The sequence below is a fragment of the Saccostrea echinata genome, unplaced genomic scaffold, assembly GCF_033153115.1.
Source record: "Saccostrea echinata isolate AGI-Se365-2 ecotype Australia unplaced genomic scaffold, CSIRO_AGI_Sech_v1 ptg000061l, whole genome shotgun sequence".
NCBI classification, from domain to species: Eukaryota; Metazoa; Mollusca; class Bivalvia; order Ostreida; family Ostreidae; genus Saccostrea; species Saccostrea echinata.
In genome coordinates, this window is record NW_026889810.1 from 1,514,510 (window position 1) to 1,539,313 (window position 24,804).

General features: G+C 33.1%; 1 protein-coding gene across 1 annotated transcript in view; it reads left to right on the forward strand.

The window, feature by feature from the left end:
• Positions 1–24,804, forward strand: part of LOC133175198 (cell death abnormality protein 1-like) — a 30,166-nt gene that overhangs the window by 2,311 nt on the left and 3,051 nt on the right. The window contains exons 3-7 of the mRNA XM_061310311.1: positions 20,349–20,600; positions 20,738–20,875; positions 21,022–21,159; positions 21,808–21,948; positions 22,283–22,420. Of these exons, the coding sequence (XP_061166295.1) occupies positions 20,349–20,600; positions 20,738–20,875; positions 21,022–21,159; positions 21,808–21,948; positions 22,283–22,420 (807 nt within the window). The remainder of the gene's footprint in view (positions 1–20,348; positions 20,601–20,737; positions 20,876–21,021; positions 21,160–21,807; positions 21,949–22,282; positions 22,421–24,804) is intronic.

Genomic DNA, 24,804 nt, shown 5'->3' on the forward strand with positions numbered 1-24,804 from the left:
ATTCAAATATCTATTATAACTTTTATCCGGCATTTTAAATAATTTACTGTAAATAAGTTCATTACTACATGTATATATTTTATTTCCAGTGAAAAATATGTTATTCCTATAGACATTTTTTATAAAGTAAAACAAAATTAAAACCAAAAAAAAAAAAAAATCAGAGCATGACTCGAACACTTTCCTCAATAAACGTCCCTTTAAAGAGCTCATCCCTAACCACTAGACCACGGAGTCACACTAACACTTCCATTTAAATAGCATACAGTTCTCTATATTTAGCAATCGTTTTTGGACTTAGAATTTTTTAAGACCACGGTGAAAATTTAAGTAAGTTAACTTAATTTTTTATGTAGAGTGGGTCTTCATACCAAATTTTTGCAAGTGTAAAAAGCAACATCTTTCCATTGCCTTTCATTAATCGTTCTCAAAAAAATGGTACGATGACCCACTCTATTTAAAAAATGTAGTTATATCATCCAATTTATGTCAGTTTCTGTGAAAATTGAGCGTGATGCCATTTTGTTGTGTTAATCAGAATCATTTTCGCTGTTACAGTATTCAGGTTTTGTCAAATTTATATGCAAATGGTAATAAGCATTACATTAATTCAACAAAAAGTGAAATTTTTGTAAAATGAATTTATTGATTTTTTATCGATCGTTATGTAGGCATATGGCTCGGCTTATCCCCCCAGTTTCTTTAATGCATTGTCAACTAAAACTAAACAGTTTCATTTTTTCAGAAATTCACAGGGCCAAAAAAGGCCCTAAGTGAACCTTGTTCTTTTTTTGTTAATTTTACAATTTGTTCTTTCATCTCAGCCATACAAAAGCCAAAAGAACTCATTACAGTGTGTGTTTTCAGTATTCAATAATTGGATTTACAATTATATAATACGAGATACAAGGGGTTATTTTAAAGCTCTAAAAATGCTTTTTGAATGAAGAAAGTAAAGATCATTAATACTGATCAATCTCGGAAAAAAATAAGCAATACAAATCTGAGAAGTGGAGATAAAATAGAAATTCCAGAGGTGAAATCAGATAGATGGAATACCCCGTAGTCGATTTTATAACAAAACAAAAGCTGTACAATTGATATGAAATGTGTCAGTCAAAATACGACCGGTTATTTTTGCTAACAAGGTCATTGTAACGACCATAGAATTTAGGAAATGCTGACTATGAATGACATTGTTGAAATCCTTGTGACAGCGATTTATCTGTCAATAGTCTGCCTCTGTTTAAAAAATGATCGTATTCAGAGCATGCTCTTGAGCATCTGTATTTGTTTTGAGAACCACCAGCACATTTAGGTAAAACTTAATTGGAGTGTTACTGTTTCTGTTACACATAGTCATAGTCTACGAAAGTACATAAAAGTTTTGTTTGTTTGTTTGTTTTTAACGACTCATTTCAGATACCTATTTTAAACTTTGTGGTTTTCGTTGTACAATTTAAGTCTAAAAACAATTCATATCAGACACATATTTAAAACTATGTGCCTTCCATTACAAATGTACGGTTAGTTGGTTTTTGTTTAATGCCCCTCTCGAGAATGTTTTCATTCATATGGAGATGCCACCATTTGTCGGTGGATGGCTGCAAATTTTGACCTATACTCTGCACCTAGGGCCATTAAGCAGTGAGGGATCTTTTTTATGCCAGCACCTACTACGAGACAGGACCTCGGTTTACACGGTCTCATCCAAAGGACCGGTCTCCAGGTCCCGCAGTGGATTAAAACTTGCGACCTAAGGATTAACTCATTACACCGCGACTCTAGAGCAAACACTCTTACAACTGCAAAGACTCTTACAACTGCGCAACGCGGGCGACTTCATGAAAAGTAAATCATGCTCAAGTCAAGCGTAAATTAATCTCAAACTTTGCTTCTTTGAGACCGCAACTACTTAGTAGTTGAACTATATTTTATAATTTTGAATATATATAAATTAGGGATACAAAGTCTGTAAGCAGCTTTTTCCTTCAGAATATGAAATAATTTTACTATATGTCGACCATCAGCTCTCTTGGTAGAGCACCTGCTTCTTGATCGGAAGGTCATGGACTCGCTGGAACAAATCTTAGTCGATATGAAGAAATACCTAACACTGGCCGTTGCCTTCAGCAATTGAGGTTTAACCTGCGGGTCTTTTGGACAAGATCTTAAGAATCCAGGCCCCGTCAGCGCTGGCACTATAACAACTCCTCATGCTCAGTGGCCCAGAGAGGCGAGTTGATGTCAAAATTTAAGTCAAAATTTGAAACCATTAATCTTCAGATGATGATGTCACATGTAGGAGAGATACTCTAGCAACAAACAATCAATCATTTATGTAGGTTCCTTCCTAAATCTTTCACATCGATTCGTTTTATTTTAGTTCCAAGTTATTACACTACTAGATTTGCTGGGTTTTTCCTCTACGTTTCAAACACAACCTCAAAAGACAATGGTCATCTTTGTTTCCATGAGATACAGACTGTGAGCGGCACACCTGTAGAGGACCAGAGGATAAATTGTTCTCTTTATGGACGATACGTGATATATTACAATGAACGGAGATCGGATGTGACGTATCCTAGTTACTACTCTCCGTATGCTTTCAATGATCTGTGTGAATTGGAAGTTTACGGTAAGCTCAAAGATATTATACTGCATACCTTTTCTTTCTATTCAAATAAACATTCTGATAAAGAAAACAAAATTAACAAATCATCCGATTTCGGCCTGAAACATCATGATGAAGAGATTATTTCAAGAATATGTATTGGGCATTAAGGAATGAACTATCATGGATACTTACTTTCTGGATATATTGCGTCAGTATGCTTTATTTATTTTCGTCTATTTTGAGTAGACATATTAATGTGTTAACGATGGAAACGGCGCATAACGTATAGAAATATTAGTATTCATACAATTCTTATCTGTTTAAGCGCAACTGATTTTCACTGTAAGATAAAATCATTCAAATGATTGTTGTAAAGCAAATATAGCAATGTATTTTAAACTGATTACTTAAAAAAAATCATAAGTCCATAGGATGGGACATTAAGTGATGTCTTCGTGTCAAGGACAACAATCCCATTGGTACATAAAAGATGGTCTTTCTGTTTTTCTTTTAAAATAGAAGGCTCACTGGGGCCGTTAAAAAACTCAACCCAAAAACTTTCAAAACTGGTATGAAGAAAATTAAAATACCAAAATATAGAAATAATACTAGAGACTCGGCGTAAAGAAATTCAAATTAATCAATCTGTTATATTCTGAAACAGTAGAAAGATACGAGCTGTAATACTAACAAAGAGACGAAAGAGAAACAGTTTTCACTAATCGACATTATGTAAGCATTGTTTTATGAAATATGTTATTTTCTTATACTAGTTACATAGCTGTCCAGAGAAAAGGTGGAATCCTCAAATACCCCCACCCTTATCTTTTTTCTGAAAAAGAAAAAAAAGTAAAAGCAAAAAAAAAAACCCCAAACAAACAAACAACTAAAAAAAGAAAAAAAAAACAAGAAAGGAAAAAAAATAACTCGTGCATGTGTATCAATTCATAATTCTCACAGTGACTCACTCTTGAAATTTTCTGCCTGTAAGTTATAATAGGTAATTTGGAAAGTTAAAACTATTGATGAACATATATCAAAAGATTGAAATTTGTTAAATAGGATGCCCTGTTCCTGGATATTATGGAGAGTATTGTAACCAAACGTGTCCAAATACCTGTCCGGGACAGCAATGTGACGCCGTTACTGGTAACTGTGTGAATGGTTGTTTACAAGGATATCAAGGTCCGCACTGTAGTTATTGTAAGTTTTTTTTTTTCCGTTATCTTTAAATCGTTCATATTTTTTTCATTCCTTATAAAGAAGCATGTAATTTCATCAGTTTATCTTGTAGGGTATCGGAATGAGCACGAGGGTTGTTAGAAACTTCACGGACAAGTTTTATTGTGAGCGCGCTATTTGCATGAAATCAGGAAAATTATGCAGATAAAAACTAATCATATTTTTCAATTAATATTCAAAGATTTGGTGTTTTCCTATGATTTTTTAAAAATATAAGGTTTAATTATTTAGATATTCGCACCCTAACATTCTGAGACATTTTTTGAAATAAAAAATTGCACTGTTGTTGCCCATGAAGATTTATGATATTTCAAGATATTTCAAGCATAAAGATTTAAATATTTTCACTTAAGATATTCTTGAGATATTTGGCGAAATTTTGATTTAAATTGGAGGAGTTAAGACTGTTTCATTGCTAATTGTAGATGACCAATGCATAAAAACAAAACCAAGAATGGTAACGTCATTGAACGTCTTGGAGAACCGAGCTATAAAAAATTATGTGTGCAGACAGGGAGAATAAAAAGTTTTTAAATGATGCTGAGGATTGCATTCAAGTGTCTAGTACCAAAGTGTTCAAGTGGAAGGATTGAAATTTTTTTTATTATAAACACAGGATGAAAAGCCAATTTCCCAAATTTGGAAACTCGATGGAAACATATGGGAATCGTGACATCAGTAGTTTCCATATAGTCTCCATTTTAGGGAAACCCCATAGTGGTTTCCACGTAGATTCTCGATATGGAAACAATCCACTTGTAGTTTCCCGGAAGTTTCCCAATATGGAAAGCCGTGGAAACATGCAGTAGTAGTTTCCACGTAGATTCCCGATATGGAAGCAATCAACCTGAAGTTTCCCGCATGTTTCCCAGATAGGGAAAACACTTATGATGTGGTTTACACCTATTTCCCGGTAATAGACTTTTTTGAAACGTGTTTCAAAAGAATAATAAAAAAAACTGTAAGTATAATTCTGTGTAATAAAATTGAACATTCTGTGACCTTAACCCCAAATTAAGCAATTTTTAACATTTTAGTCTCGGTAAAACTCATAAAAACACGTGAATTGGAATTAATAGAGAAGATTTAATACAACTTGTAATTTTATAAAACTCGGTGTAAACTGGTCAGATAAAATTCAATCACTGCGCTGACCCTTGTAATCGCGGGCACCTGTTCTCACTTGCCACAGGTGGAGACACGTTCGCGAAGACACCTGCGACTGTGTATATTTTGTATATTCTATGTGATTTGAGAGGATTTTCTACCTAAGAGGAACAATGCGCTGTGGTCAAGCATGTACATACACATAGTCTCCGCAAACTCCGTATAAATATAGGTGATAATTACTGGCCATTGATTTGATTTAAAAAAAAAATAATTTAAATTATCAATAAGACCACAAAATATTGATAAAATAACCTACTAACATTAATTTTAAGATATTCAACGCGAGAAGAAAAAAAGAACTGTATTAAATTTTCAATTTTCATTACTGACCTAAAAAGAAAATTTCCTAACCGTTTGAAAATTACATATATTTTTCTATCGGTCTAGAATAAACCTTAATTCTCGTTATGTGTTAAATCATAATTCTTTTTTAAATAAATTTGTAAGTGAATAGATAAATGAAATTAAATTTCTTAATCCGTAATTAACGATCGTCCTTGTTTGACATCAAGGTAAACATCAAATATTGTAAACATAGAAAGAATTATTAATTGTCAATTTTGTTGCCTGCTTAATTCATAAATTGCTTATGAGAAAGGATGCAGATGGATCTATTATACAACATAACAACCAGATTACTAAATAAATGTTTTGTGTTAAATTCTTATATAGTCCTCTACAAAGACATTGATAAGATAATACAGCAGAATAATATTCATATACAAAATTAATGAGTGTTAACTAAATAACTTATTTTTTATTTATATCTGTACACAGACCTTGATGAAGTAAATATCTTCATTTTTCGCATGAAATTACAATAATGTTCGTCTTAAATGCATCCATGCACGTATATTTAATTTAGCTATTTTGTACACAAAGATCTAGTAAATAAAGAAAAGTCTATTATATTTATATAACATGATTTTCTTTTCCTTAAGAACAGCGTCTACTGAAGAACTGCACGCTAAGGCAATTCATTGAAGAAAAAACCCAATAATTTATCAATTGTTTTACACGTAGATGCTTAGCGATTTTTTTTAAATCGTGTATTGTGTTAAACAGAAGGTTACCCTTATAAATTCAAGCCCCCTTCCCTCCTTCAAAAAATGGAGAGAAAAGTTTCTTTCGATATTTAGGTATTGTATACTGATGTAGTGATTGTCAATACTACTACATGTACAAACATTTCTTTACATACGCCGTCCATTTCTTGACTTTTATACGCCAACATGTACCATTACTTATTTTAAAAAAATGCACGTAAAACTGTCTACTCAAACTACAGGCCTGTAAGAAAGTTATTTCAGTTTGGGGCACAAACTGTACCAGAAAGTTCTTAACTAGCAAGCCTTACCAGAAATTACCAGAACATAATTATATATGAAAGATACCGGTACTGGCTAAACGGCTGAAGCCACATATATACAGCCCTGCACATCAACGAGTATATACCGGGCAAAACAAATCAGATGATCAAATATTGACAAATTGTTACCAATCACAACTAAAATGAAGAATGCAATGGACATGATTGTAGGTTACCTACAATAATTCTGGGCTTATTTTTATTATGTGTTTCAGGTCCGTAGCAACAGTTTCACTGAAAAAGGAGGGTAACTTCCAAAAAAAATCTGACAGCCCCCCCTAAGAAAAGAACATTTACTTTCACCCCCTGCCCCCCCCCCCCGCATTCTATTCTACGGGACAGTGTTTTCCAAATTAAATTACTGCTTTCCCTACCTTCGCTTAGATATTGGTTCGTTTTTTCACCTTGTGTTTACTCTCCTTTTTTATAAATCGATTTTCAAAGTTAATGTGAAAAATTCTGATACATTAAAACGGTGTATTCCAAATTAAAATACTGTTTTCCCTACCTTTGCTTAGGTATTTTTTTTAACTAAAGACAAAGATGTTTCAAGAAAATAGAGCAAATAAAAAAAAAAAACGTCCAGCTATTTCGTCCACTGATTATTATTGATATCAGGCTCAAAATCGAAACCAGCAAATTTATTGAGGAGCACACCCCCCCCCCTTTTATGAACAGGGAAGAACTTCATTAGGGATATGAACTCATAGTCACCGTTACAGGGAAATTATATTATATATAAAAACTTTACCATCTAATATAATTAATGTAAAAAGGTTCCGTTTCCCACAATCCATCGCTTTGCAGAGGCTTTAATTTCATTGGCCAATTTTCACGAGGCGCCATTTTTTGGAGTTGAGCAAGACGGAGAAGAACTCGGGTGTAAGGTGCAAATGTGAAAAGTTAATGATGTTTTCGCCACCCAGTGTCTTTAAAACTGTGAAAAATTCAATGATCAACAACCAAGGATTAGTGTACGTATATTTTTATATACTTTTTAACGGTAAATAATAGTAATAATGGGCATGAACAAATCTTTCCCATCGAAGACCACATTTGTTTTGACGCCATTTTGAAATGTTTGATATCTAAGTTTTGAAAATTTTAGTTTATACATTGCAAACAAGGAAAGATAAACTTGAATTATACAAAATATAGTGATTTATGTCCATATATGTACATATATAGTAGATTTTGTATAGCTAGCCCTATGGCACCACATTTGTCTTTTTCCATGTTGTATGATAACGTTTCGCCATTTTGGATTTTTTTTTATGAAAATGAATGCTTACTATAACAGTTTTCTCCCTATTCATATATAAATGAAAAGTGTATGAATTTTTTTTTTCGTTGTTAAATCGGATAATAATGTTTGTACCGAATGTGGTTTCTTTGTTAATACAGACAAACATATATCCGGTTTGGATACATGTGTTCTCGGATCGTCAACTTTTTCAGTTGTTGGACATTTGGGACTTTTTATGTCATAATGATGTAACGACAAGGTATAAATGAATTATTTCTATTACTAAATTACAATTAAGTCATCAATATTTAAACAAAAAGTGTCCGCAATCTCACCTTATCAGATTATTCACGAAGGACATCATCATCAATGGAAATAGTTCTGACTTATAGATCTATTGTAAGCCAACACAGATAAAACCCTTTCTTTGGCAGATATAATTAGAAATTATGAAGAATCAAAAGAACAATTTAAATAGATTATCTGTAACTAGAGCATCTTACAAAGCCATAGCATATGTATAAGGAAAATGTACAGGTTGTCACAATCTCTATGCTATGCTAAAGTAGTAAATATTATTACTTACTAAAACTTTCTAGCATTGAAACATGTTAAATGAAACAAGACAAGAATGAAAAATAAAAATAAGGACATGCACATATACTTATTTCTGGCTGGTCAGTATTTTGATGACTTTTATTTCTAAAATATTCAGTGAAACACTTTGAAGCTTTAAATGTAGGTATATGTTTAGTTAACTAAAGATACTATAAGGTATTGGTAATATTTATAAATGAGAAGTTTTGAATAAACATTACAACATGCATGTATGCAAATTGGGGCTATAACTGGTATTTGGTTAATGGTTATTGCCTTAAATTTCAGTGACATGAAACAAGATTTAGAATGTAGGTAAATAATTCTAGTATGTGTCTGTAGATATCATAAATTATGGTATAGCATATAGAACTTGTACTGAATGTTTATTAGCTAAATCTTGAATGGCTGTTATGTTGGTCGATTTTGATGAAAGTAAGATTATTTGTATGTAAACTGAGTGTACATGAAATATGAAATTATTCATAAGGTATTAAACATGATTAAAGCATGTATGCAATGCAACATATGATGAATAAATTCATATTAACTTGTACGGATATAGCTTTACATATATACGCATTGTTTTTTTAGGGTCCTGTTCTGCGGATGCCATGAGATGATCTGTCTGTCCATCTGATATCACATGTCCTGAGTATATTTTCTCCCTCTTAGCCCAATCTCACTCAAACTTAATCACATAGAGTGCCTGTGGATAGAGGGAAAAAGTGACCTTGGACCAATTATCCAAGTCAAAGGTCAGTATCAGAATACACTATATATCTTTATTTAAAGTCCTTGTCCAGAACATAATTTCCTCCCTTTGTATGATCTGGCTTGTGTGCCATGTGATGAAGGGTGTGAATTGATCTTTAACCAATTTTCTAGGTCAAATGTCAATTAAAAAAGAAACAACTCCTTGTAATATCCTTGTCTGGAGCACATTTCTCTTCAATTGACTCAGCTAAAAGCAGTGTTCTATGAGATGGTTATATTCTCAATCATACCTGCTTTGATATTAATCTGGTTTAAAACATTATTGTGTAACGTTCATTATTCTGATTTCATGGTCATTAAATTTAAAGACTGAAACTAATCACTGATATTGGTACATTAAAGGACATTGAGGTGATCTTGTCAGATTTCTAAATAATATTCAAGTAATGAAGTATACAGTTCTTACATCAAATAAATATTTTGTACGAAAATGTATTGCAGATCGCAGATGATGTGAAGAAAATACAAGGGAAGCTGATGTTGAAAGAAGTACTAAGTATTTAATGAAGTTTATGAATGGACTTAGATGTGAAAGACTACTGCATTGTTTACTGTGATATACTGTTATATATAGGATTTTATTTATTTTGATATCATTTTAAAATAATGATTTTGTACATCAAATGAATATTTAAACATATGATTTGATTTCTTTTTTATTATGATACTATTTCTTTTTTATACATTTTTTAATAGATTTTGAAAAGAAAACACAGTTTTCCAAGGAAATTAATGATATATATTTTGATTTAAAACTGTTGTTCTCTTTTCACATTCTAGAAAAGAAAGATTTACCATGGAAAATACAGGGATCCTTGAGCTTCCAGTAGCTTGTCAATCATTTCCCAAAATTGAAATGTTCAACCTACCCTGTAGTTTCCATGGTATGAAAACTATTACACCACAATTCCACATTGCTTCCCGTCTCAGAAAAATAAGGGAATCTTCAAGTTTCCCTGTAACGGAAACCGCTACGCTCCAATTCCAAGTAGTTTTCTGAGTCATGGAAACTTGAGGAATCATGAGGTTTCCTCTAATTTCCGTTCATGGGAAACCAAAGGATTCCATCCTGTTTCCCCATTCCATGGAAACCACTACGCTCCGATTCCATGTAATTTCCTAATCATGGAAACCAATGGAATCTTCAGGATTCCCATTACGGGAAACTACATGGAGGCTTGGGAAACTTCAGGTTTCCCGAAGTTTCCGTGTTTGGGATACCTAATGGAATCGGAGCGTAGTAGTTTCCGTGCCACGGAAACTTGACGGAATAACCTAGCATCCCCTGCGGAAACCACTGGGAAACATTATGTAAACTTGAGGTTTCCATGTGGTTTCCATATAGTTTCCCATAATGGGAAACTGCTGAAACTGCGATATCCCAATATCCTTCTTATCGCATGGGTGTTGCGCCAATGGATTTTGCATTGTTTCTCATACCTGATCGCTGAACTGCGTAAACATTGTTTTTAAGATCTCACTAATATCCTACATGCCACAACAGACATTTTCGAACAAAAGTAACATGTCTTGTTCAATTTTTAAGTAAGAAAAAGACATGAAAAGTATAATGAATTTGAATTATATTTAGAAATGTGAAGAAACTTAACAGGTTTGGAATCAGTTTGTTACGTCACCTGAAGTCAAAAAACGTCAAGTGATTAATCTGAGAATCGTACGATCGTACTTCAAAATTTAAGTAAGTGGACCTGATTTTTTTTTTAACATACCAGTACTAATAAACATAAATAAGATAAGTATTTTACTAGACATACGTTATCCTTCAAAGTACACAATGTATTTTCCGTACATCAATGTATCCGTGAATTTTCTAACAACCCCCGTATGACGTAATTTCCTCTGTTTTGTCATTTTACAGATATTTTGAGCATTTATTTTTATACTCATGAACTGAATTACTTTTCATTATCTTCATATATATTTTTTTCTCGCAAGTTAACTTAGCGTTACGGAGACATGCCTGGCAGCAGAACAATTTTCCAGGTAAAGAAACAGACTGGGGAGCAGAAAAAGCGGTGGACGGGAAATATACTGACCGCTCAGCAGGAGGAAATCAATGTACACAATCAGCAGTCGGAAAACAAACAGCGACACTGAGAGTGGATCTAGGGAGAGTGGTCAGCATCAGCCACATCAGGATCTTCTACAGGACTGATAATACACCTAGTATGTATAATGTTTCAAATATTTAAACTGAGGGTGAAGTATTATTATATATGTTTATATGTGTATATGCAGAATTCAAATGATATGAGATTTCAAGCGCACTGATATTTTCTGAGCTTCATAAGTGTTAAAGGTAACATTTATTTAGACAAAACCTGACAATAATACTAGTTACCATTTCCATGTGGAATGATTACATCTTGATATTTTCATACTTTCCGAAATTTGTCCCTTTTTAATGGCATGAAAAATTGAAGTACATTAAAATTACTATTAACCTTAATCTCATGCAGATACAGTCAACGGGTATAAGTATTCCTGTCATTGTCTGTCATATCCTATACTGTATAGGGGATTAATTACACGGGTTGTAATTTTCACGTTTTTCTCTCCTCGGACACGATCGCGGTTTGTTGAATTCGCGGAATCGGTATATCATAAAAGTTACCTCCTTTGTCTTTATCAGTGTAACCCATAGTAAAGCTAGAACGACATTTATCAGCGTTAGGTATTCACTTCACGAACAGGGTAGGTTTATATAAAATGATTAGGTTTAGTAGTTAATTGATGATTAATCAAAACATTTTTTACTATAAACGTCAAATGACTTTCCTATAAGTGCATGTGTACGTACATCTTTCCGAAGGTATAACACATCGCAGCAAAAAAAAAAAAAAAAAAAAAAAACACTGGATGCTAATCAATGTATTAATGTAGGTAGACGTAATGATATCCTTCCATATCTTCAGCAAGTTCGATAGTTATTCGAATAATATTTTTTAAACCAAAATTTCCATAAAAACTAATACGCATAATGCTAATGCAGGTAACAAATACACGTGGTAACGTTACGCACGGGTAATCAAAACCGATGACCCATGCGTTTTGACTGATGAAACATGTATCTATTAAAACAGCTGTTGAAGAATAAATACAGGTAATTAGCTGCTTATTTGAATTAAAGTAAAGCGTGATAATTAAGATAATTGAATGACAAATACTATACTCGTAATTACTGAATGATCATGTACTGTACGTATATATACCTATAGTAGTCTATTCTCAAATTTCCAAATAAAACATCGAGATTTAATATTTAAAACTTATTCACTGTTTCTTGAATTCACGGATTTATTAACACCGTGAATATAGCGAATATTAACACCGCGAGTTATTTTCCCCCTATACAGTATCTCGAAAATTGTAAAAGGTATGGATTTGATATTTTGCACATATATTGCTTGGTACTATGGCTTTTGTAAATTACAATGGTTATCAACCTCCTGACCCTTGACCTCTAAGTTACTTATCAAAATAAATCATAGTGCATACCGCATATTGTTGACATTTAAGAGGTAAATCTATCATGTTTAGCATGCGCACTGTTTGTTAAGACAATGTAAAAATACCAGCAATACAATCCACTTGACCTTTGACCTTCTTTGAAAAAATACCCCGGGTAGTTTAATATTTTCTTATGACTTTTGAATTATGAGAGCCCGGATTTTGATAATTATCATTTATCCATGTAAATGATATGGAAATACATCTAGATCGCTATTTCACAATAAATCATTTAGACTGACAATTGTAGGTAAAGACAGACTGGAATCTCTTTTGGAGCATTGTTGGAATCAAGTATTAATAAATTGATGAATAGTTAAATCTAATAATTTCAAATTAGTTATTCATTTGAGGATAACCGAACCATATTATATTTTATTGTCAGATTCTTTCGCAGTCTTATACTATCCTTGGATGCCATTTGTTGCAGGCAAATGCACGAACTATCATGCTAATAGTAAATAAGAACCTAACCACTCTTAGATTTATTTACATATTTAATGAAGCCACAAAGCAGGCGACACGTGCGCTCCTTGGAACCCTCTACTTACTTTTCTTTGTCTTCGAGGAAATTGTTAAATAAACCTGCTGAATAAAATATATATTTACGTGTTTCCAGAACCCTTTTACTTCCATGATTAGCTGTACACAAGTTCAGATAGCATTTTTTTTTTATATCGTTACCAAAAATTTTCTTTAATATTTTTATAACTAGAGACTACATTGCCCAATATGTAGTGATTTTTTTTTCTCCATAAAGACACCAAATAATCGGGATCGATGTATATGGACATCGTCATTTTGATAGATATGACTTCAGTCAGGATAACAGGTCACAAATAGTTTTAAAATTTATCTATATATTTTTCAGAGTAAATATTTCTATATACATTTGTTAAAGTTACTGTAACTTTGAAACATATACAACCCGAGATCAAAAGAGAATGTTGGGTCTTCGAAGGCGCATGCACGAGATGGAGGTTGTCCTCTTTGGCGACCTTTAACAAAAAGTACAGTCGATTAATCAGCTGGCATACATAACCGTACACCTAGTTTTTCCAATGACGATCCACAGTTCCAATTCTTTCTTTCCTTACTCAATGATATACATATTTTTCTGTGACATCAAATGACAACCATCTGCTGTTTCTGTCTGTCTTTAAATTTCAAATTAATTATTTTCTTTTCGTAGTTTAATAAAAATAAAGAATATTCCTTTCCTTAATTATTAATATTTGTAAATTTACTTTAAGTTTCTCTTCCGTTATTTTTCACCAGTTTTGAAAGTTCGTCGAAGTCTTCCATTTTTTCATAATATACTATACATAGTTGTGCCTGGTATTCCAAACAAACTACCAATATTTGATATATTAATTTCGGTTTAATAGACTTCATCTACCTTGTTATAAAATGGCAACTTGAATTTCCTCCGTTTTCCATCGTTGCAATTTTGTAAATGTAATTACTGAACAAATTCTAGAGAAAAACTGACAAAATGTTACATATTTAGGTCATCACAATCTAGTAACGTTTACTCTGGCTAAACATCCGAATCCGATAAGTTCTCCATAAATAGCACGATGGGAAAAAAGCTATGACAACTTTTACGGCCATCGTGTATTTTGATGTCAGTGACGATTACTTTTGCCCGAAGAATGTAGTATCTTCAAACGGAATAAACATAAAAGTTCTGTACATTTAATAGTTTGCGTTGAAAATTCAATAAGGAGGCTAGGTATACTTAAAAATTAGCACAGTCATATAGGGCCATGAAATTTCTTTTAGATTGTCTTCTTATCCTTGATCTTTGACCCAACGGTTCTCACATTTGTAGGTTACTTGATTTATGTATTGCATAGAGGATTAATTCCACGGGTTGTAATTTTTATGTTTTTCTCTCATCTGACACAATTGCATGTTTGATGAATTCACAAAATAGGTATTAAAAAGTATCTCCCTTGACTTTAGCCATTTAATCCGTGGTCTAGCTAGAAGACCGGGTAAGCCAGGTCTATCAGCATGAGGTATTCACTTTAGGAACAATACTCTGAAAGGAATAAATAAAGTGGCTTGGATGTTAGCTTTAAACTATGAGAACATTCTAAATTATTATTAAATGCATAAAAATATATTTTTTAAAAAGTTAAGATTTTTCATCAGTTCAAGGTCCTGCTCCTTGATTATTTGTTTTATTTACACCTAAATGTACTCGAAATGGAAGACCATTTTGACCTCTCCCTTTCCCTTCTTTCAATGAGTGTATACTTAAAAAACGACATTTTTATTAACCTTGTCGGGTTTCTATTAAACTTTTCAAATTTGATTGGTAAGCCATGAATATCAAGAGAAAAAATTAAAATGAACCCATCATACAGTCCCTGAAACGTTCTATCTTCCCACTTGAACGGTGAGCGAACGCTGAACGAACGCAGAGCGAACGGTGAGCGAACGCAGAGCGAACGGTGAGTGAACGATGTGTGAACGCTGAACGCAACTTGGTGAACGGTAGGTGAACGCTGAACGGTGAGCGAACGCAGAACGCGAACGGAGCGCGAACGCGAGTGCAAAGTGAACGGTGAACGCAAGATGAACGATTTATTCGGAATGCCTCTGATCTTTTCCATGTATTGTATCTATTCTATTGTAATCTAATGTCAGGCGGAAAATAAATAAATATTCAAAAATTGTCCTAAGAAAGATGAAACATGCACATTTAGTAAAACTATTAATTAAGTTTCTTACAATATTTTCTGCACATACATGTATGTATGATGTTTAAATTCAGCTGTTTAATCACAGGATTTTTATCGCTGTAAAACATTCACATTGTTACCGAACGCTGAAGTTTAAACATAAATTCATTCTAGTTGTAAAATAAATATGTTTATTCTTATTTGATATATAAAACCATTACAGATAATGATTTTCGAATAGTACATTACTGACTTATAGAATGAATTACAACGGTTGTAACAACCATACATGTATTTCCGTGTCAAGGCAATTCCGTGTAAAATAATGAGAAAAAAATTAAAAAATATATTTTTGTGGAAGTTTGCATGTATACCCTCAATTAATTTTAAAAAAATTAATGCAATAATATATTTATGTGTCTTTTCATTTTTTAATGATGATTTATTCAGAAGACATCTACATGTATCTAATAAACAATTCCCCGTGATTATACTCGGACAAGGTGATACAAAGAAGCATTCATATTATTTGTTATAGATTAAAAATTTCAGAACTTGGTATTTAAGTAATACGTGTTATAGTTTTGATTAAACGGACAAATGAGAGAGAGAGAGAGAGAGAGAGAGAGAGATATTATGTTTTAGCCCCCCTTTTCACAAATGCATGTACATGTACATGTACCTGTATAAACAAAAACTCTTAATTTTTATCTAAATATCCCAGGCACTGAAAGTAACCTTTTTTTTTAATTTATCAACAAATTCACTTTGTTTGACAGTCATAATCGGTTTTTATTTTCCTGCTTCAAGTTCACACGAAGTCCACGTGCTTGTCCTGTCAATCAAAATCATTCGACACTGTGCAGGTGTGAAAGATTCGTCACACCAAAGGCGAAGTGCTACACTGTAGTATTTCCAAGAAGTTTTACATGTTTTATCATTTCTAGATCTGATTCCAATTTTTCCAGTAAATAAATAAATAAATAAAATACATTGGGCATAAACAGTTGGAATGAATTTGAAACGTACATGTACTCCCTGGCCAATTTAAAATACCAACGTCAGCGCGTGTATATTTTGAACTACTATTGTTTAATGACTTTTTTAGAGGCATGTTTGTTCTGAGACTGAAATTTTGTGCTACAAAACGCGTTTACTTCTTTTTAAATATTAATTTAAAATATACTGGAAATAACTGACTAAGTGAACGATCTACGTAGAAAAAGGGGGGGGTGTCTTAATCATATTGAATGGCAAACATACAAAGTTATTGTGAAGAGAGGAATTTTTTCTCTCTAACAGTAGAATTTATATATGAATTGTAGTATATTACATTTAAATAAATATTTTTTAACCACACTATCAATTTAATTCGCTCCACAGATATTTAATTAACTGGATATCCGCAGTACTATTTATAATTCTCAGAACTAGTTCTAATAAAGTATTTCTATAATAATTGGGAAAAAAATGCGTTAGTAATAAATACTTTCTAATTTTCCTGCAGTTGCTAAATTAATTGACATGGATTATTATCTCTCCATTAACGACTTGTCGTCTTTAATATAACAGCAAAATGTTGCAGAGCTTGAAGTACCCCTATATTGCCCGTATTTAAATTTAATTTTTCAGCATCGTTCTACATAGGTACATACTCATAACAACATTTATTTTCCAGAGTAATTTAAATAATAACTTAACAGCTAAGTTAGAATAATAATAAAGCATATTGTAGATAATTTATTCCAATAAAATACTGATCCTTTAAAAACGATATGTGAATTATTAAATTTCAAATCCCGTAAATCCTTACTTCCAAAAAAGATAAGTCCTTTCACTTTGGAGTTCCGAATGACAGTGAAGACTGAACGATAAGTGAACGCTGAACGCAAGGTGAACGTACAGTGAACGAACGAAGAGCGAACGGTGAACGCTTTGTGAACGATGAACGCGAGCGCACGGTGATCGCAGAACGCAAGACTGTGAACGGAGAGCGAACGGTGAACGCACGGTGAGCGAACGGTGAACGCATGCTGAACGAACGGTGAACGAACGGTGAGCGAACGGAAAAATGGGAAAGTAGAACGTTTCAGGGACTCTATATACGAAAAGACATACACTTATACAGAGTGAGGGACGGAAAGGGGGTAATATTATATGCCCTTGCAATTTCAAGGCAGAGGCATTAATATAAAAGTCCCGGTTAAAGTACACCGATATTGAGTAAATAAAGAGATTTGATATATGAATGATATTCACACCTTCCCAATTTCTGTAAAAAACATGAGATGGAACTGTCTCTGTTCTTGCAAGATGATGGAAAATGCTGCAAACTCGTGTACTATAGTCGAATTTGATAACTTTGCTTACACTTGGCCCCATCAGGGATAAAGTACTTTTACGAAATTACAAAATTGTACATTATAATTTTTTTAAAAGAATGAGAATTTCCATGCATACTGACACTCTTTATTATAAAGTTGCAAATAGTATAGCTGTACGAGGGATCTTCGGATATTTTTTTTTGACATATACATGTACTTTAACTCCATAAAAGAAAAAAAAAATCAATTCATGAAACTTCCAGGACATTTTACCAAAAACAAATAAAAGAAATGTGCAAAATTTCTAGCTAATAGCACTATTTGATAAGTCCTGAAGCAGTCCGTGAGATTACTGCAAGGTCATTATCTCAGTTGTTGATTTTTATTAGGTCACCTGAGTGACTCAGGTGACCTACGCTATCTGTTTTCGTCCGTCGTCGTGTGTTAACATTTGAACATTTTCAGCTTCTTCTCTGAAACCGCTGAACCCAATTTCAGTCAATTTTAGCATATGGCATCAATGTGTGAGGGGAACAAAATTTGTGAATTCATGGTCCCTGGGGCCTGAGGGGTGGGGCTCAAACCACAAAAATTAATGCAATCTTTAAAAATCTTCTTCTTTACTCCTGGACATGAAGCAGTCAAACTGTTGACATGTGAAATTCATGGCCCCAGGGTCAGGGGTTCTGGTGCTAGGGTAGGGCTATATAGATCATATAGTGAAAGTGCATTATTTCTTTGAAAATCTTCTTCTCTACTCCTGGGTATTATTTAAACAAATTAATTATTCAAAGTTATGATAAGCAAGAGTGACTCTACCAAAATTGTGAAATCCATAGCCCCATGGTCAGGGGTTCTGGTGCTAAGGCAGACTATATAGATCATATAGTGAAAGTGCATCATTTCTTTGAAAATCTTCTTCTCTACTCCTGGGTATTATTTAAACAAATTAAATACATAGTTATAATAAGCAAGAGTGACTCTACCAAAATTGTGAATTTCATGGCCCCTGGATCAGGGGTTCTGATGTTAGGGCGGGGCTCTATTTATTATATAGTGAAGATGCATTAATGCTTTAAAAATCTTCTTCTTTGCTCCTGGGTATTATTTAAACAAACTAAGTACATAGTTATAATAAGCAGGGATACCTCTTCCAAAATTGTGAAATTCATTGCCCCAGGGACAGGGGTTCTGGTGCTAGGGTGGGGCTATATAGCTCCTATAGTGATGGTGTATTATTTCTTTGAAAATCTTCTTCCGAGCCCCTGAGTACTATTTAAACAAAGTACATTGTTATGACATGCAAGGATGCCTCTTCCAAAATTGTGAATTTCATGGCCCCAGGGTCAAGGGTTCTGGTGAAAAGGTTGGGGGGGGGGGGGGCTCTATTGATTATAGAGCGAAAAAGCAAAATTCCTCTGAAAATATTCTTTTCTGCTTCTAGTTAAAAAGCATAGAAGCTAAGTATATAGTTATGATGAGCAAGAGTGCTTCTTCCAGAGTAGTGAATTGCATGACCCCTGGGTCAGATGTGTTGGTGAAAGGGTGGGACTCTTGATAATATAGTGAAAATGCATTAATTCTATTAAATAATCCTGTCTGCTCCTTAGTGTTAAGCAGATAAACAAAGTGATTACTTATTACTTATGATGAGCAAACTTCTGGTCCCAGGGTGAGAGGCTCTGGTGTTTCTCGGTGGGGAGGGTGAGGATCTCTATTGATAATATAGTGAATCTGTAGTAAAAATGCATTATTTCTTTAAAATCTTCTCTGTATTTTGGCATATCAGAGGCAAAAAGAGTAAAAGTTTAAATAAGGAAGGGTATTTTTACCAGATTTTTGAACACCTGGTCCATTTGGTCAAGTATTCTGGTCCTGGCCAGGCTCTTTTAATTTGTATTCTACTGAGAGGAGTTATTCTCCTTTGCCATTTACTTTTGATAATTAATCACAGTAAATAATGTACTTGAAAGGTTAATAGAATAAGAGAATTATGCAAGAATTTTTATTGTATAATACAAAAAGTATTTCATAGTTTTAATGATCAGGTGGACTTGTAAGTAATAGATAAATAAAAATGAGACAAAAATAACTTGTCTTATTAAATGTTCATCAAAGACCAAGAGAGGCCAATGTAAGAGATTTCAACTAGGAATTAAAATAGTACATAAGCACAGATAGTTTGTTAATATGCTGTATGGTGATAGTGATAAATGGGGAACAGATTAGAACCTAATTTATGAACTGTTAATGAATACTAGACTAATTATTTTTTTGATCCTGATCACCCTATTTTTCTTGCTTTTGGACAACAAAGCTTCACCTTTCAGTTCATTTTATACTCTATGGATCCTCTAAATTGTTGTATTATACTCAGGTGACCGTTAAGGCCCTTGGGCCTCTTGTTTTTTCTGCCATCGGAACGAAGCTTTAACTCATCTTTTTCTGCTATCACTAAATATCATTCTTGAACTTCAACTCTCTTTTCTTAAATTTTCGTTGAAAAAAATTGCGTAAATGCTACCCATATGTCAAAAATTACCATACATTAATTGTCATGTAGCAATTTTTTGTACTCACGTTAGAACGGTTGATGTTATTAAGTTCCTAAAATATTTGTTCGTTCGGCTCTTTTGCTTTCATACTGGATGAACAATTTGTCAGTAAAATTATTTTATATAGGGAAAAATTAATAGCGGTATTATACCACATTTACCTTATTTAATTGGCGAGATTAAAAAAAAATATCAACTGCACAAAATATGATTGATTTTTTTTGTAGGTCCTGGTGCCTACTACGGTCGATTTGCTGGATTTTTTCTCTACGTTTCTAATACCACGGTGAAGGACGATGGCTATCTTTGTTTTCATGAGATACAAACAGTGGACGGTACACCAACAGAGAACCAGACAATAAGCTGTCCTGTACATGGACGTTATGTTATATACTACAACGAGAGGAGACGGGGTGTGACGTATCCAAGTTATTACTCTCAATATGCGTACAATGAATTATGTGAATTGGAAGTTTATGGTACCTTTTTTTTAAAAGATATGTTATGTTATACAGAAAAAATGCACTTTAGCAGCGAATTCATCCTGACTAATAATGTTTCCTTATTTAGATCGAAAACAAATTCAATGCTAAAGGATTTTTTTTTATATAAACAGGATGCCCAGATCAAAGATATTTCGGAGAATATTGTGACCAATTATGTCCTGAGAACTGTCAGGAGCAAAGATGTGACATCACCACAGGAGAATGTCTGGGTTGTAAACCGGGGTATCAAGGTCGTATGTGTAGTCATTGTAAGTTTTGCAAAGTGAGTGTTGCATCTCACAAAACTCAAAACTGATCATTTGTTTCTTTTGAATCTTTCTTTTCACAAATTTCATATAAGTACTACGTAGGATAGATACTGATGATCGTGTCATGTTACTATTTTATTGTTAAGTGTGTGGTAAACAAATGTACGGCTTGGAGTGTTCTCTATCATGTGGTAACTGTAGTGACGGAGAAACCTGTCACCATGTCAACGGCACGTGTCTTACAGGCTGTAGTGAAGGGGCGGAGGGAGAGACATGTCAAACTGGTAAGAATGTCAAACTGGTAAGAATGTTTAACGTATAATTAATGAATAAAACTTTCAGAGCTTAGTTTGAAGTGATGGTTTTTTTTACTCAGCTTTATATTATACTTCTTCCTCGAACAACTAGCAATATGAAGTTTTCTAAATGGTCGATATATAGTGTTTTGTGTTGGTGCTAAGTGGTAATTTTAAAGTTTTGAGTACACAATTATTCGTAAAGCGGTAATGTCGTTTATGCAAAATCACGGTCGTTCCCTTTCATTCTCAAGTACATAAAAAGATACAACTTTAAAAGCAAGTTAATAAAACTGAAACAAATACTCTCATTGTAATGTAAATTTTTAGCCTTTGATAAAAAAAAATAGTATTCAGTGAAATGTCAGCTGCATTATAATAAGATTTTTTTTTGAAAATATATTTTTTGCTTGCCATATAGCTTTAAGATGTTAATGTTTAAATTATCAAAAAACATATTCTGCAGGAATAAATAATTGGTCCTATTTTGTATTGTTTAATGGACTTTTGAGCTTGAATACTGTTCGTTATCTCCGTATATTTCATTCATTAAATCGCATAATTACCGTAATAAGGAATTTGTCTATAATCGGATTTTAAAACTTATATCATCGATAAATATGTCTATCTTTCAAGCCTGCCAACCAGGTTATTACGGGAAGGACTGTATACATGAATGCAGTGTTAACTGTGGAGTAACCAGACGATGTAACAGGTATACTGGAGAGTGTGAGGGAGGATGCCAACCTGGTTGGAAAGGAAACCTTTGTGAACAAGGTACCTAATAATCATTAATCATTATTTTTCTCTTTCTTGTTAGTTCCAAAAAAGGTTTAAAACATTGAAATTCGGAGACAATCAATCTCAAAGTATGCATGTAGAATAGGAAAGGATGAGCAGATTAGTAAAGGTCATTAGACTAAAGATCTCTTTTATAGATATGGATAATACAAAGATCAAAACAGTAATGTTCTAAAAGATATTTCTTTCAGTAAACCGAATAGTGATACTTGGTAAGGTTTATTAAATTGGAGAAAGATCACATACGTGTAAATTTGTCAAAAAGCCTTATTTTAAAATACATAGTCCTTGTTTTAATTGATATGTAAAGAATGTGACGCTGGAATGCACGGTTCTAACTGCAGTCAGAGATGTGGATATTGTCTTAACAATACAAAGTGTCACCATAGTAACGGTTCATGTTTTGACGGGTGTTCTGCGGGATACCATGGATTGCTCTGTAGCAAAGGTAAGTAACACTTTCAATATTCCATAAAAACATTATCTCACGTTGTCTTTTTTTTGGGGGGGGGGGTTAAAATATATTTTATTCATTTTCCTTGAATAGGATTGAACAGCAGGCAGGAATATCTATAATCATTCTCTCCGTGTTCTTATTTATTGACCTTGTCAGCAAATACCGGTACAATGAATGCTGTCTGACATTTTTCACACTTATTGTTGGGCCATTATATACACTGAATTGTCTACGGATTTTTCCATTTGTCTGATCATGACAAGGAGATGCGAACTCCTCCATGGAAACTGATTCCACCTTTGATGCTTTTAGAGGTCCAGGTTTGCTCTATTGTTTCAATGAACTTTCACTGGTAAGGCGTTCGCTTCGTGGTCGGGAGACCCGGGATCGATTCTCATTCGCCACACCGAGACAAACTTAAGGTGTAAACATTAGTGGTGACTGTTCCTTCGCCAAGCGCCCGGCACTAGAATTAAAAGTCACTGGTCTTTCGGATGAAAACTTTAAAACCGAGGTCTCATGTCACGGTAGGCTTTGAAACGATAAAGAACTCTCACTGCTTAAAGGCCATGAGTGCCGAGTATAGGTTTAAATTTGAATCCATTCGATGGAATACAGTGACGTCTTATTATGAGTGAAAAAATCTCGAATCGGAAGTTAAACAGCATACAATTAATTAATCAACGGACTCTAAAGCTTGATTACTGTTCGTTATATCCATTTTTTTTTCAGAATTACTTGATTATAAATTATTATGGCATTACAGTTAGAACTTAATGCAAGAGTAGATATTTAACAAACTTTACATTGAAAAAATGCGTTCTCTCATGTTACTGTTTATCCTTAAATCATCAATCTAATGTAAAGTTGTGTTGGCATTTATGTGGTAAATATGAACTTTGTTAGTACACGATTATTCGTCTAGGCAGCGATGCTGTTTATGCAAATTAGTGGCCTTGCCAACCATTCTCAGATACATAAAGACTTAAAGAGATACTTTTTCAAATGCAACTTGATAAACTAGAACAAATATTCTCATTGTATTATAAATTATAAGCTTTTTCACCAAAAGCGTAATATTTAGAATAAAAATAGTATTCAGTTCAATGACAGAGGCATTTTAGTAAGATTTTATAAAGATTAAATACAGTTTAGTCCAAGCACACAGAAAATAGTTAGCTTGCCATAAATACTGTCATATTTAAAAGAAATATACTGAAACAAATGATTGGTATTAATAAAATTAAAAAAAAACTGCAGTTATAATAAACTTGTCCATGAAGTGATTTTAGAACCTATAATTATCGTCGATAAATATGTCTATATTTCAAGCCTGCCAACCAGGTTATTACGGGAAGGACTGTAGATATGAATGCAGTATAGACTGTGGAGTTCCCAATAGATGTAACAGGTTTACTGGACAGTGTGAGGGAGGATGTCAGCCTGGATGGAAAGGAAACCTTTGTGATCAAGGTACCTCATATTCATTATTCATATACTGTATTTCTTATAAGTTCCAAAAAAGATAAAGTTTAGAACATTGACATTGTGACACAATTTCAAACTCAAGGTATGCATTCAGAATAGGAAAGGATGAACGCATATAGAATAGGAAGAGATGAAAAGAATGACAAAGGTCATTAGACTAAAGATCTCTTTGATAGATATAGATAATATTAAGATCAAAACAGTATGTTGTCTTCTAGGAATTAAATTGTATAAAGTGTATTAAATCGGAGAAAAGGAAAAAAAGGAAAACTAAATATAAAGTTCACAAACATGAAAATTTGTCAATGAACCTTATTTTTATTTTAAAATACATAGTCCTTGTTTTAATTGATATGTAAAGAATGTGACGCTGGAATGCACGGTTCTAACTGCAGTCAGAGATGTGGATATTGTCTTAATAATACAAAGTGTCACCATAGTAACGGTACATGTTTTGACGGGTGTTCTGTGGGCTACCATGGATTGCTCTGTGGCAAAGGTAACACTTTCAAAATTCCATAAATAACATTGTCTCATGTTGTCTTAATTGCTTTTGATTTTTTTTTTCAAATAACTTGAATATAAAAAGATATGACATTCCAATTATAATTTTAGGACAGGAGTAAATGTTTAACAAACTTTATTTAGAAACAATGTATACTCACATGTTACTGTTTATCCTGGAAACAGCAAAAGATATTTTTGATAATTAGCACATGTTCAATTGAATTATTTTCCAAAATACATGTAGTATTTAAAAAATTTCATGTCTTTTCATATAATTTGGAAGGTATCTATTTGGATAGGCCTATAAATTCTACATGGTTTTACACATGATTCACACCCCAATTGTAACATTAATGTATAATTTTCCTTTTGTATCCGAT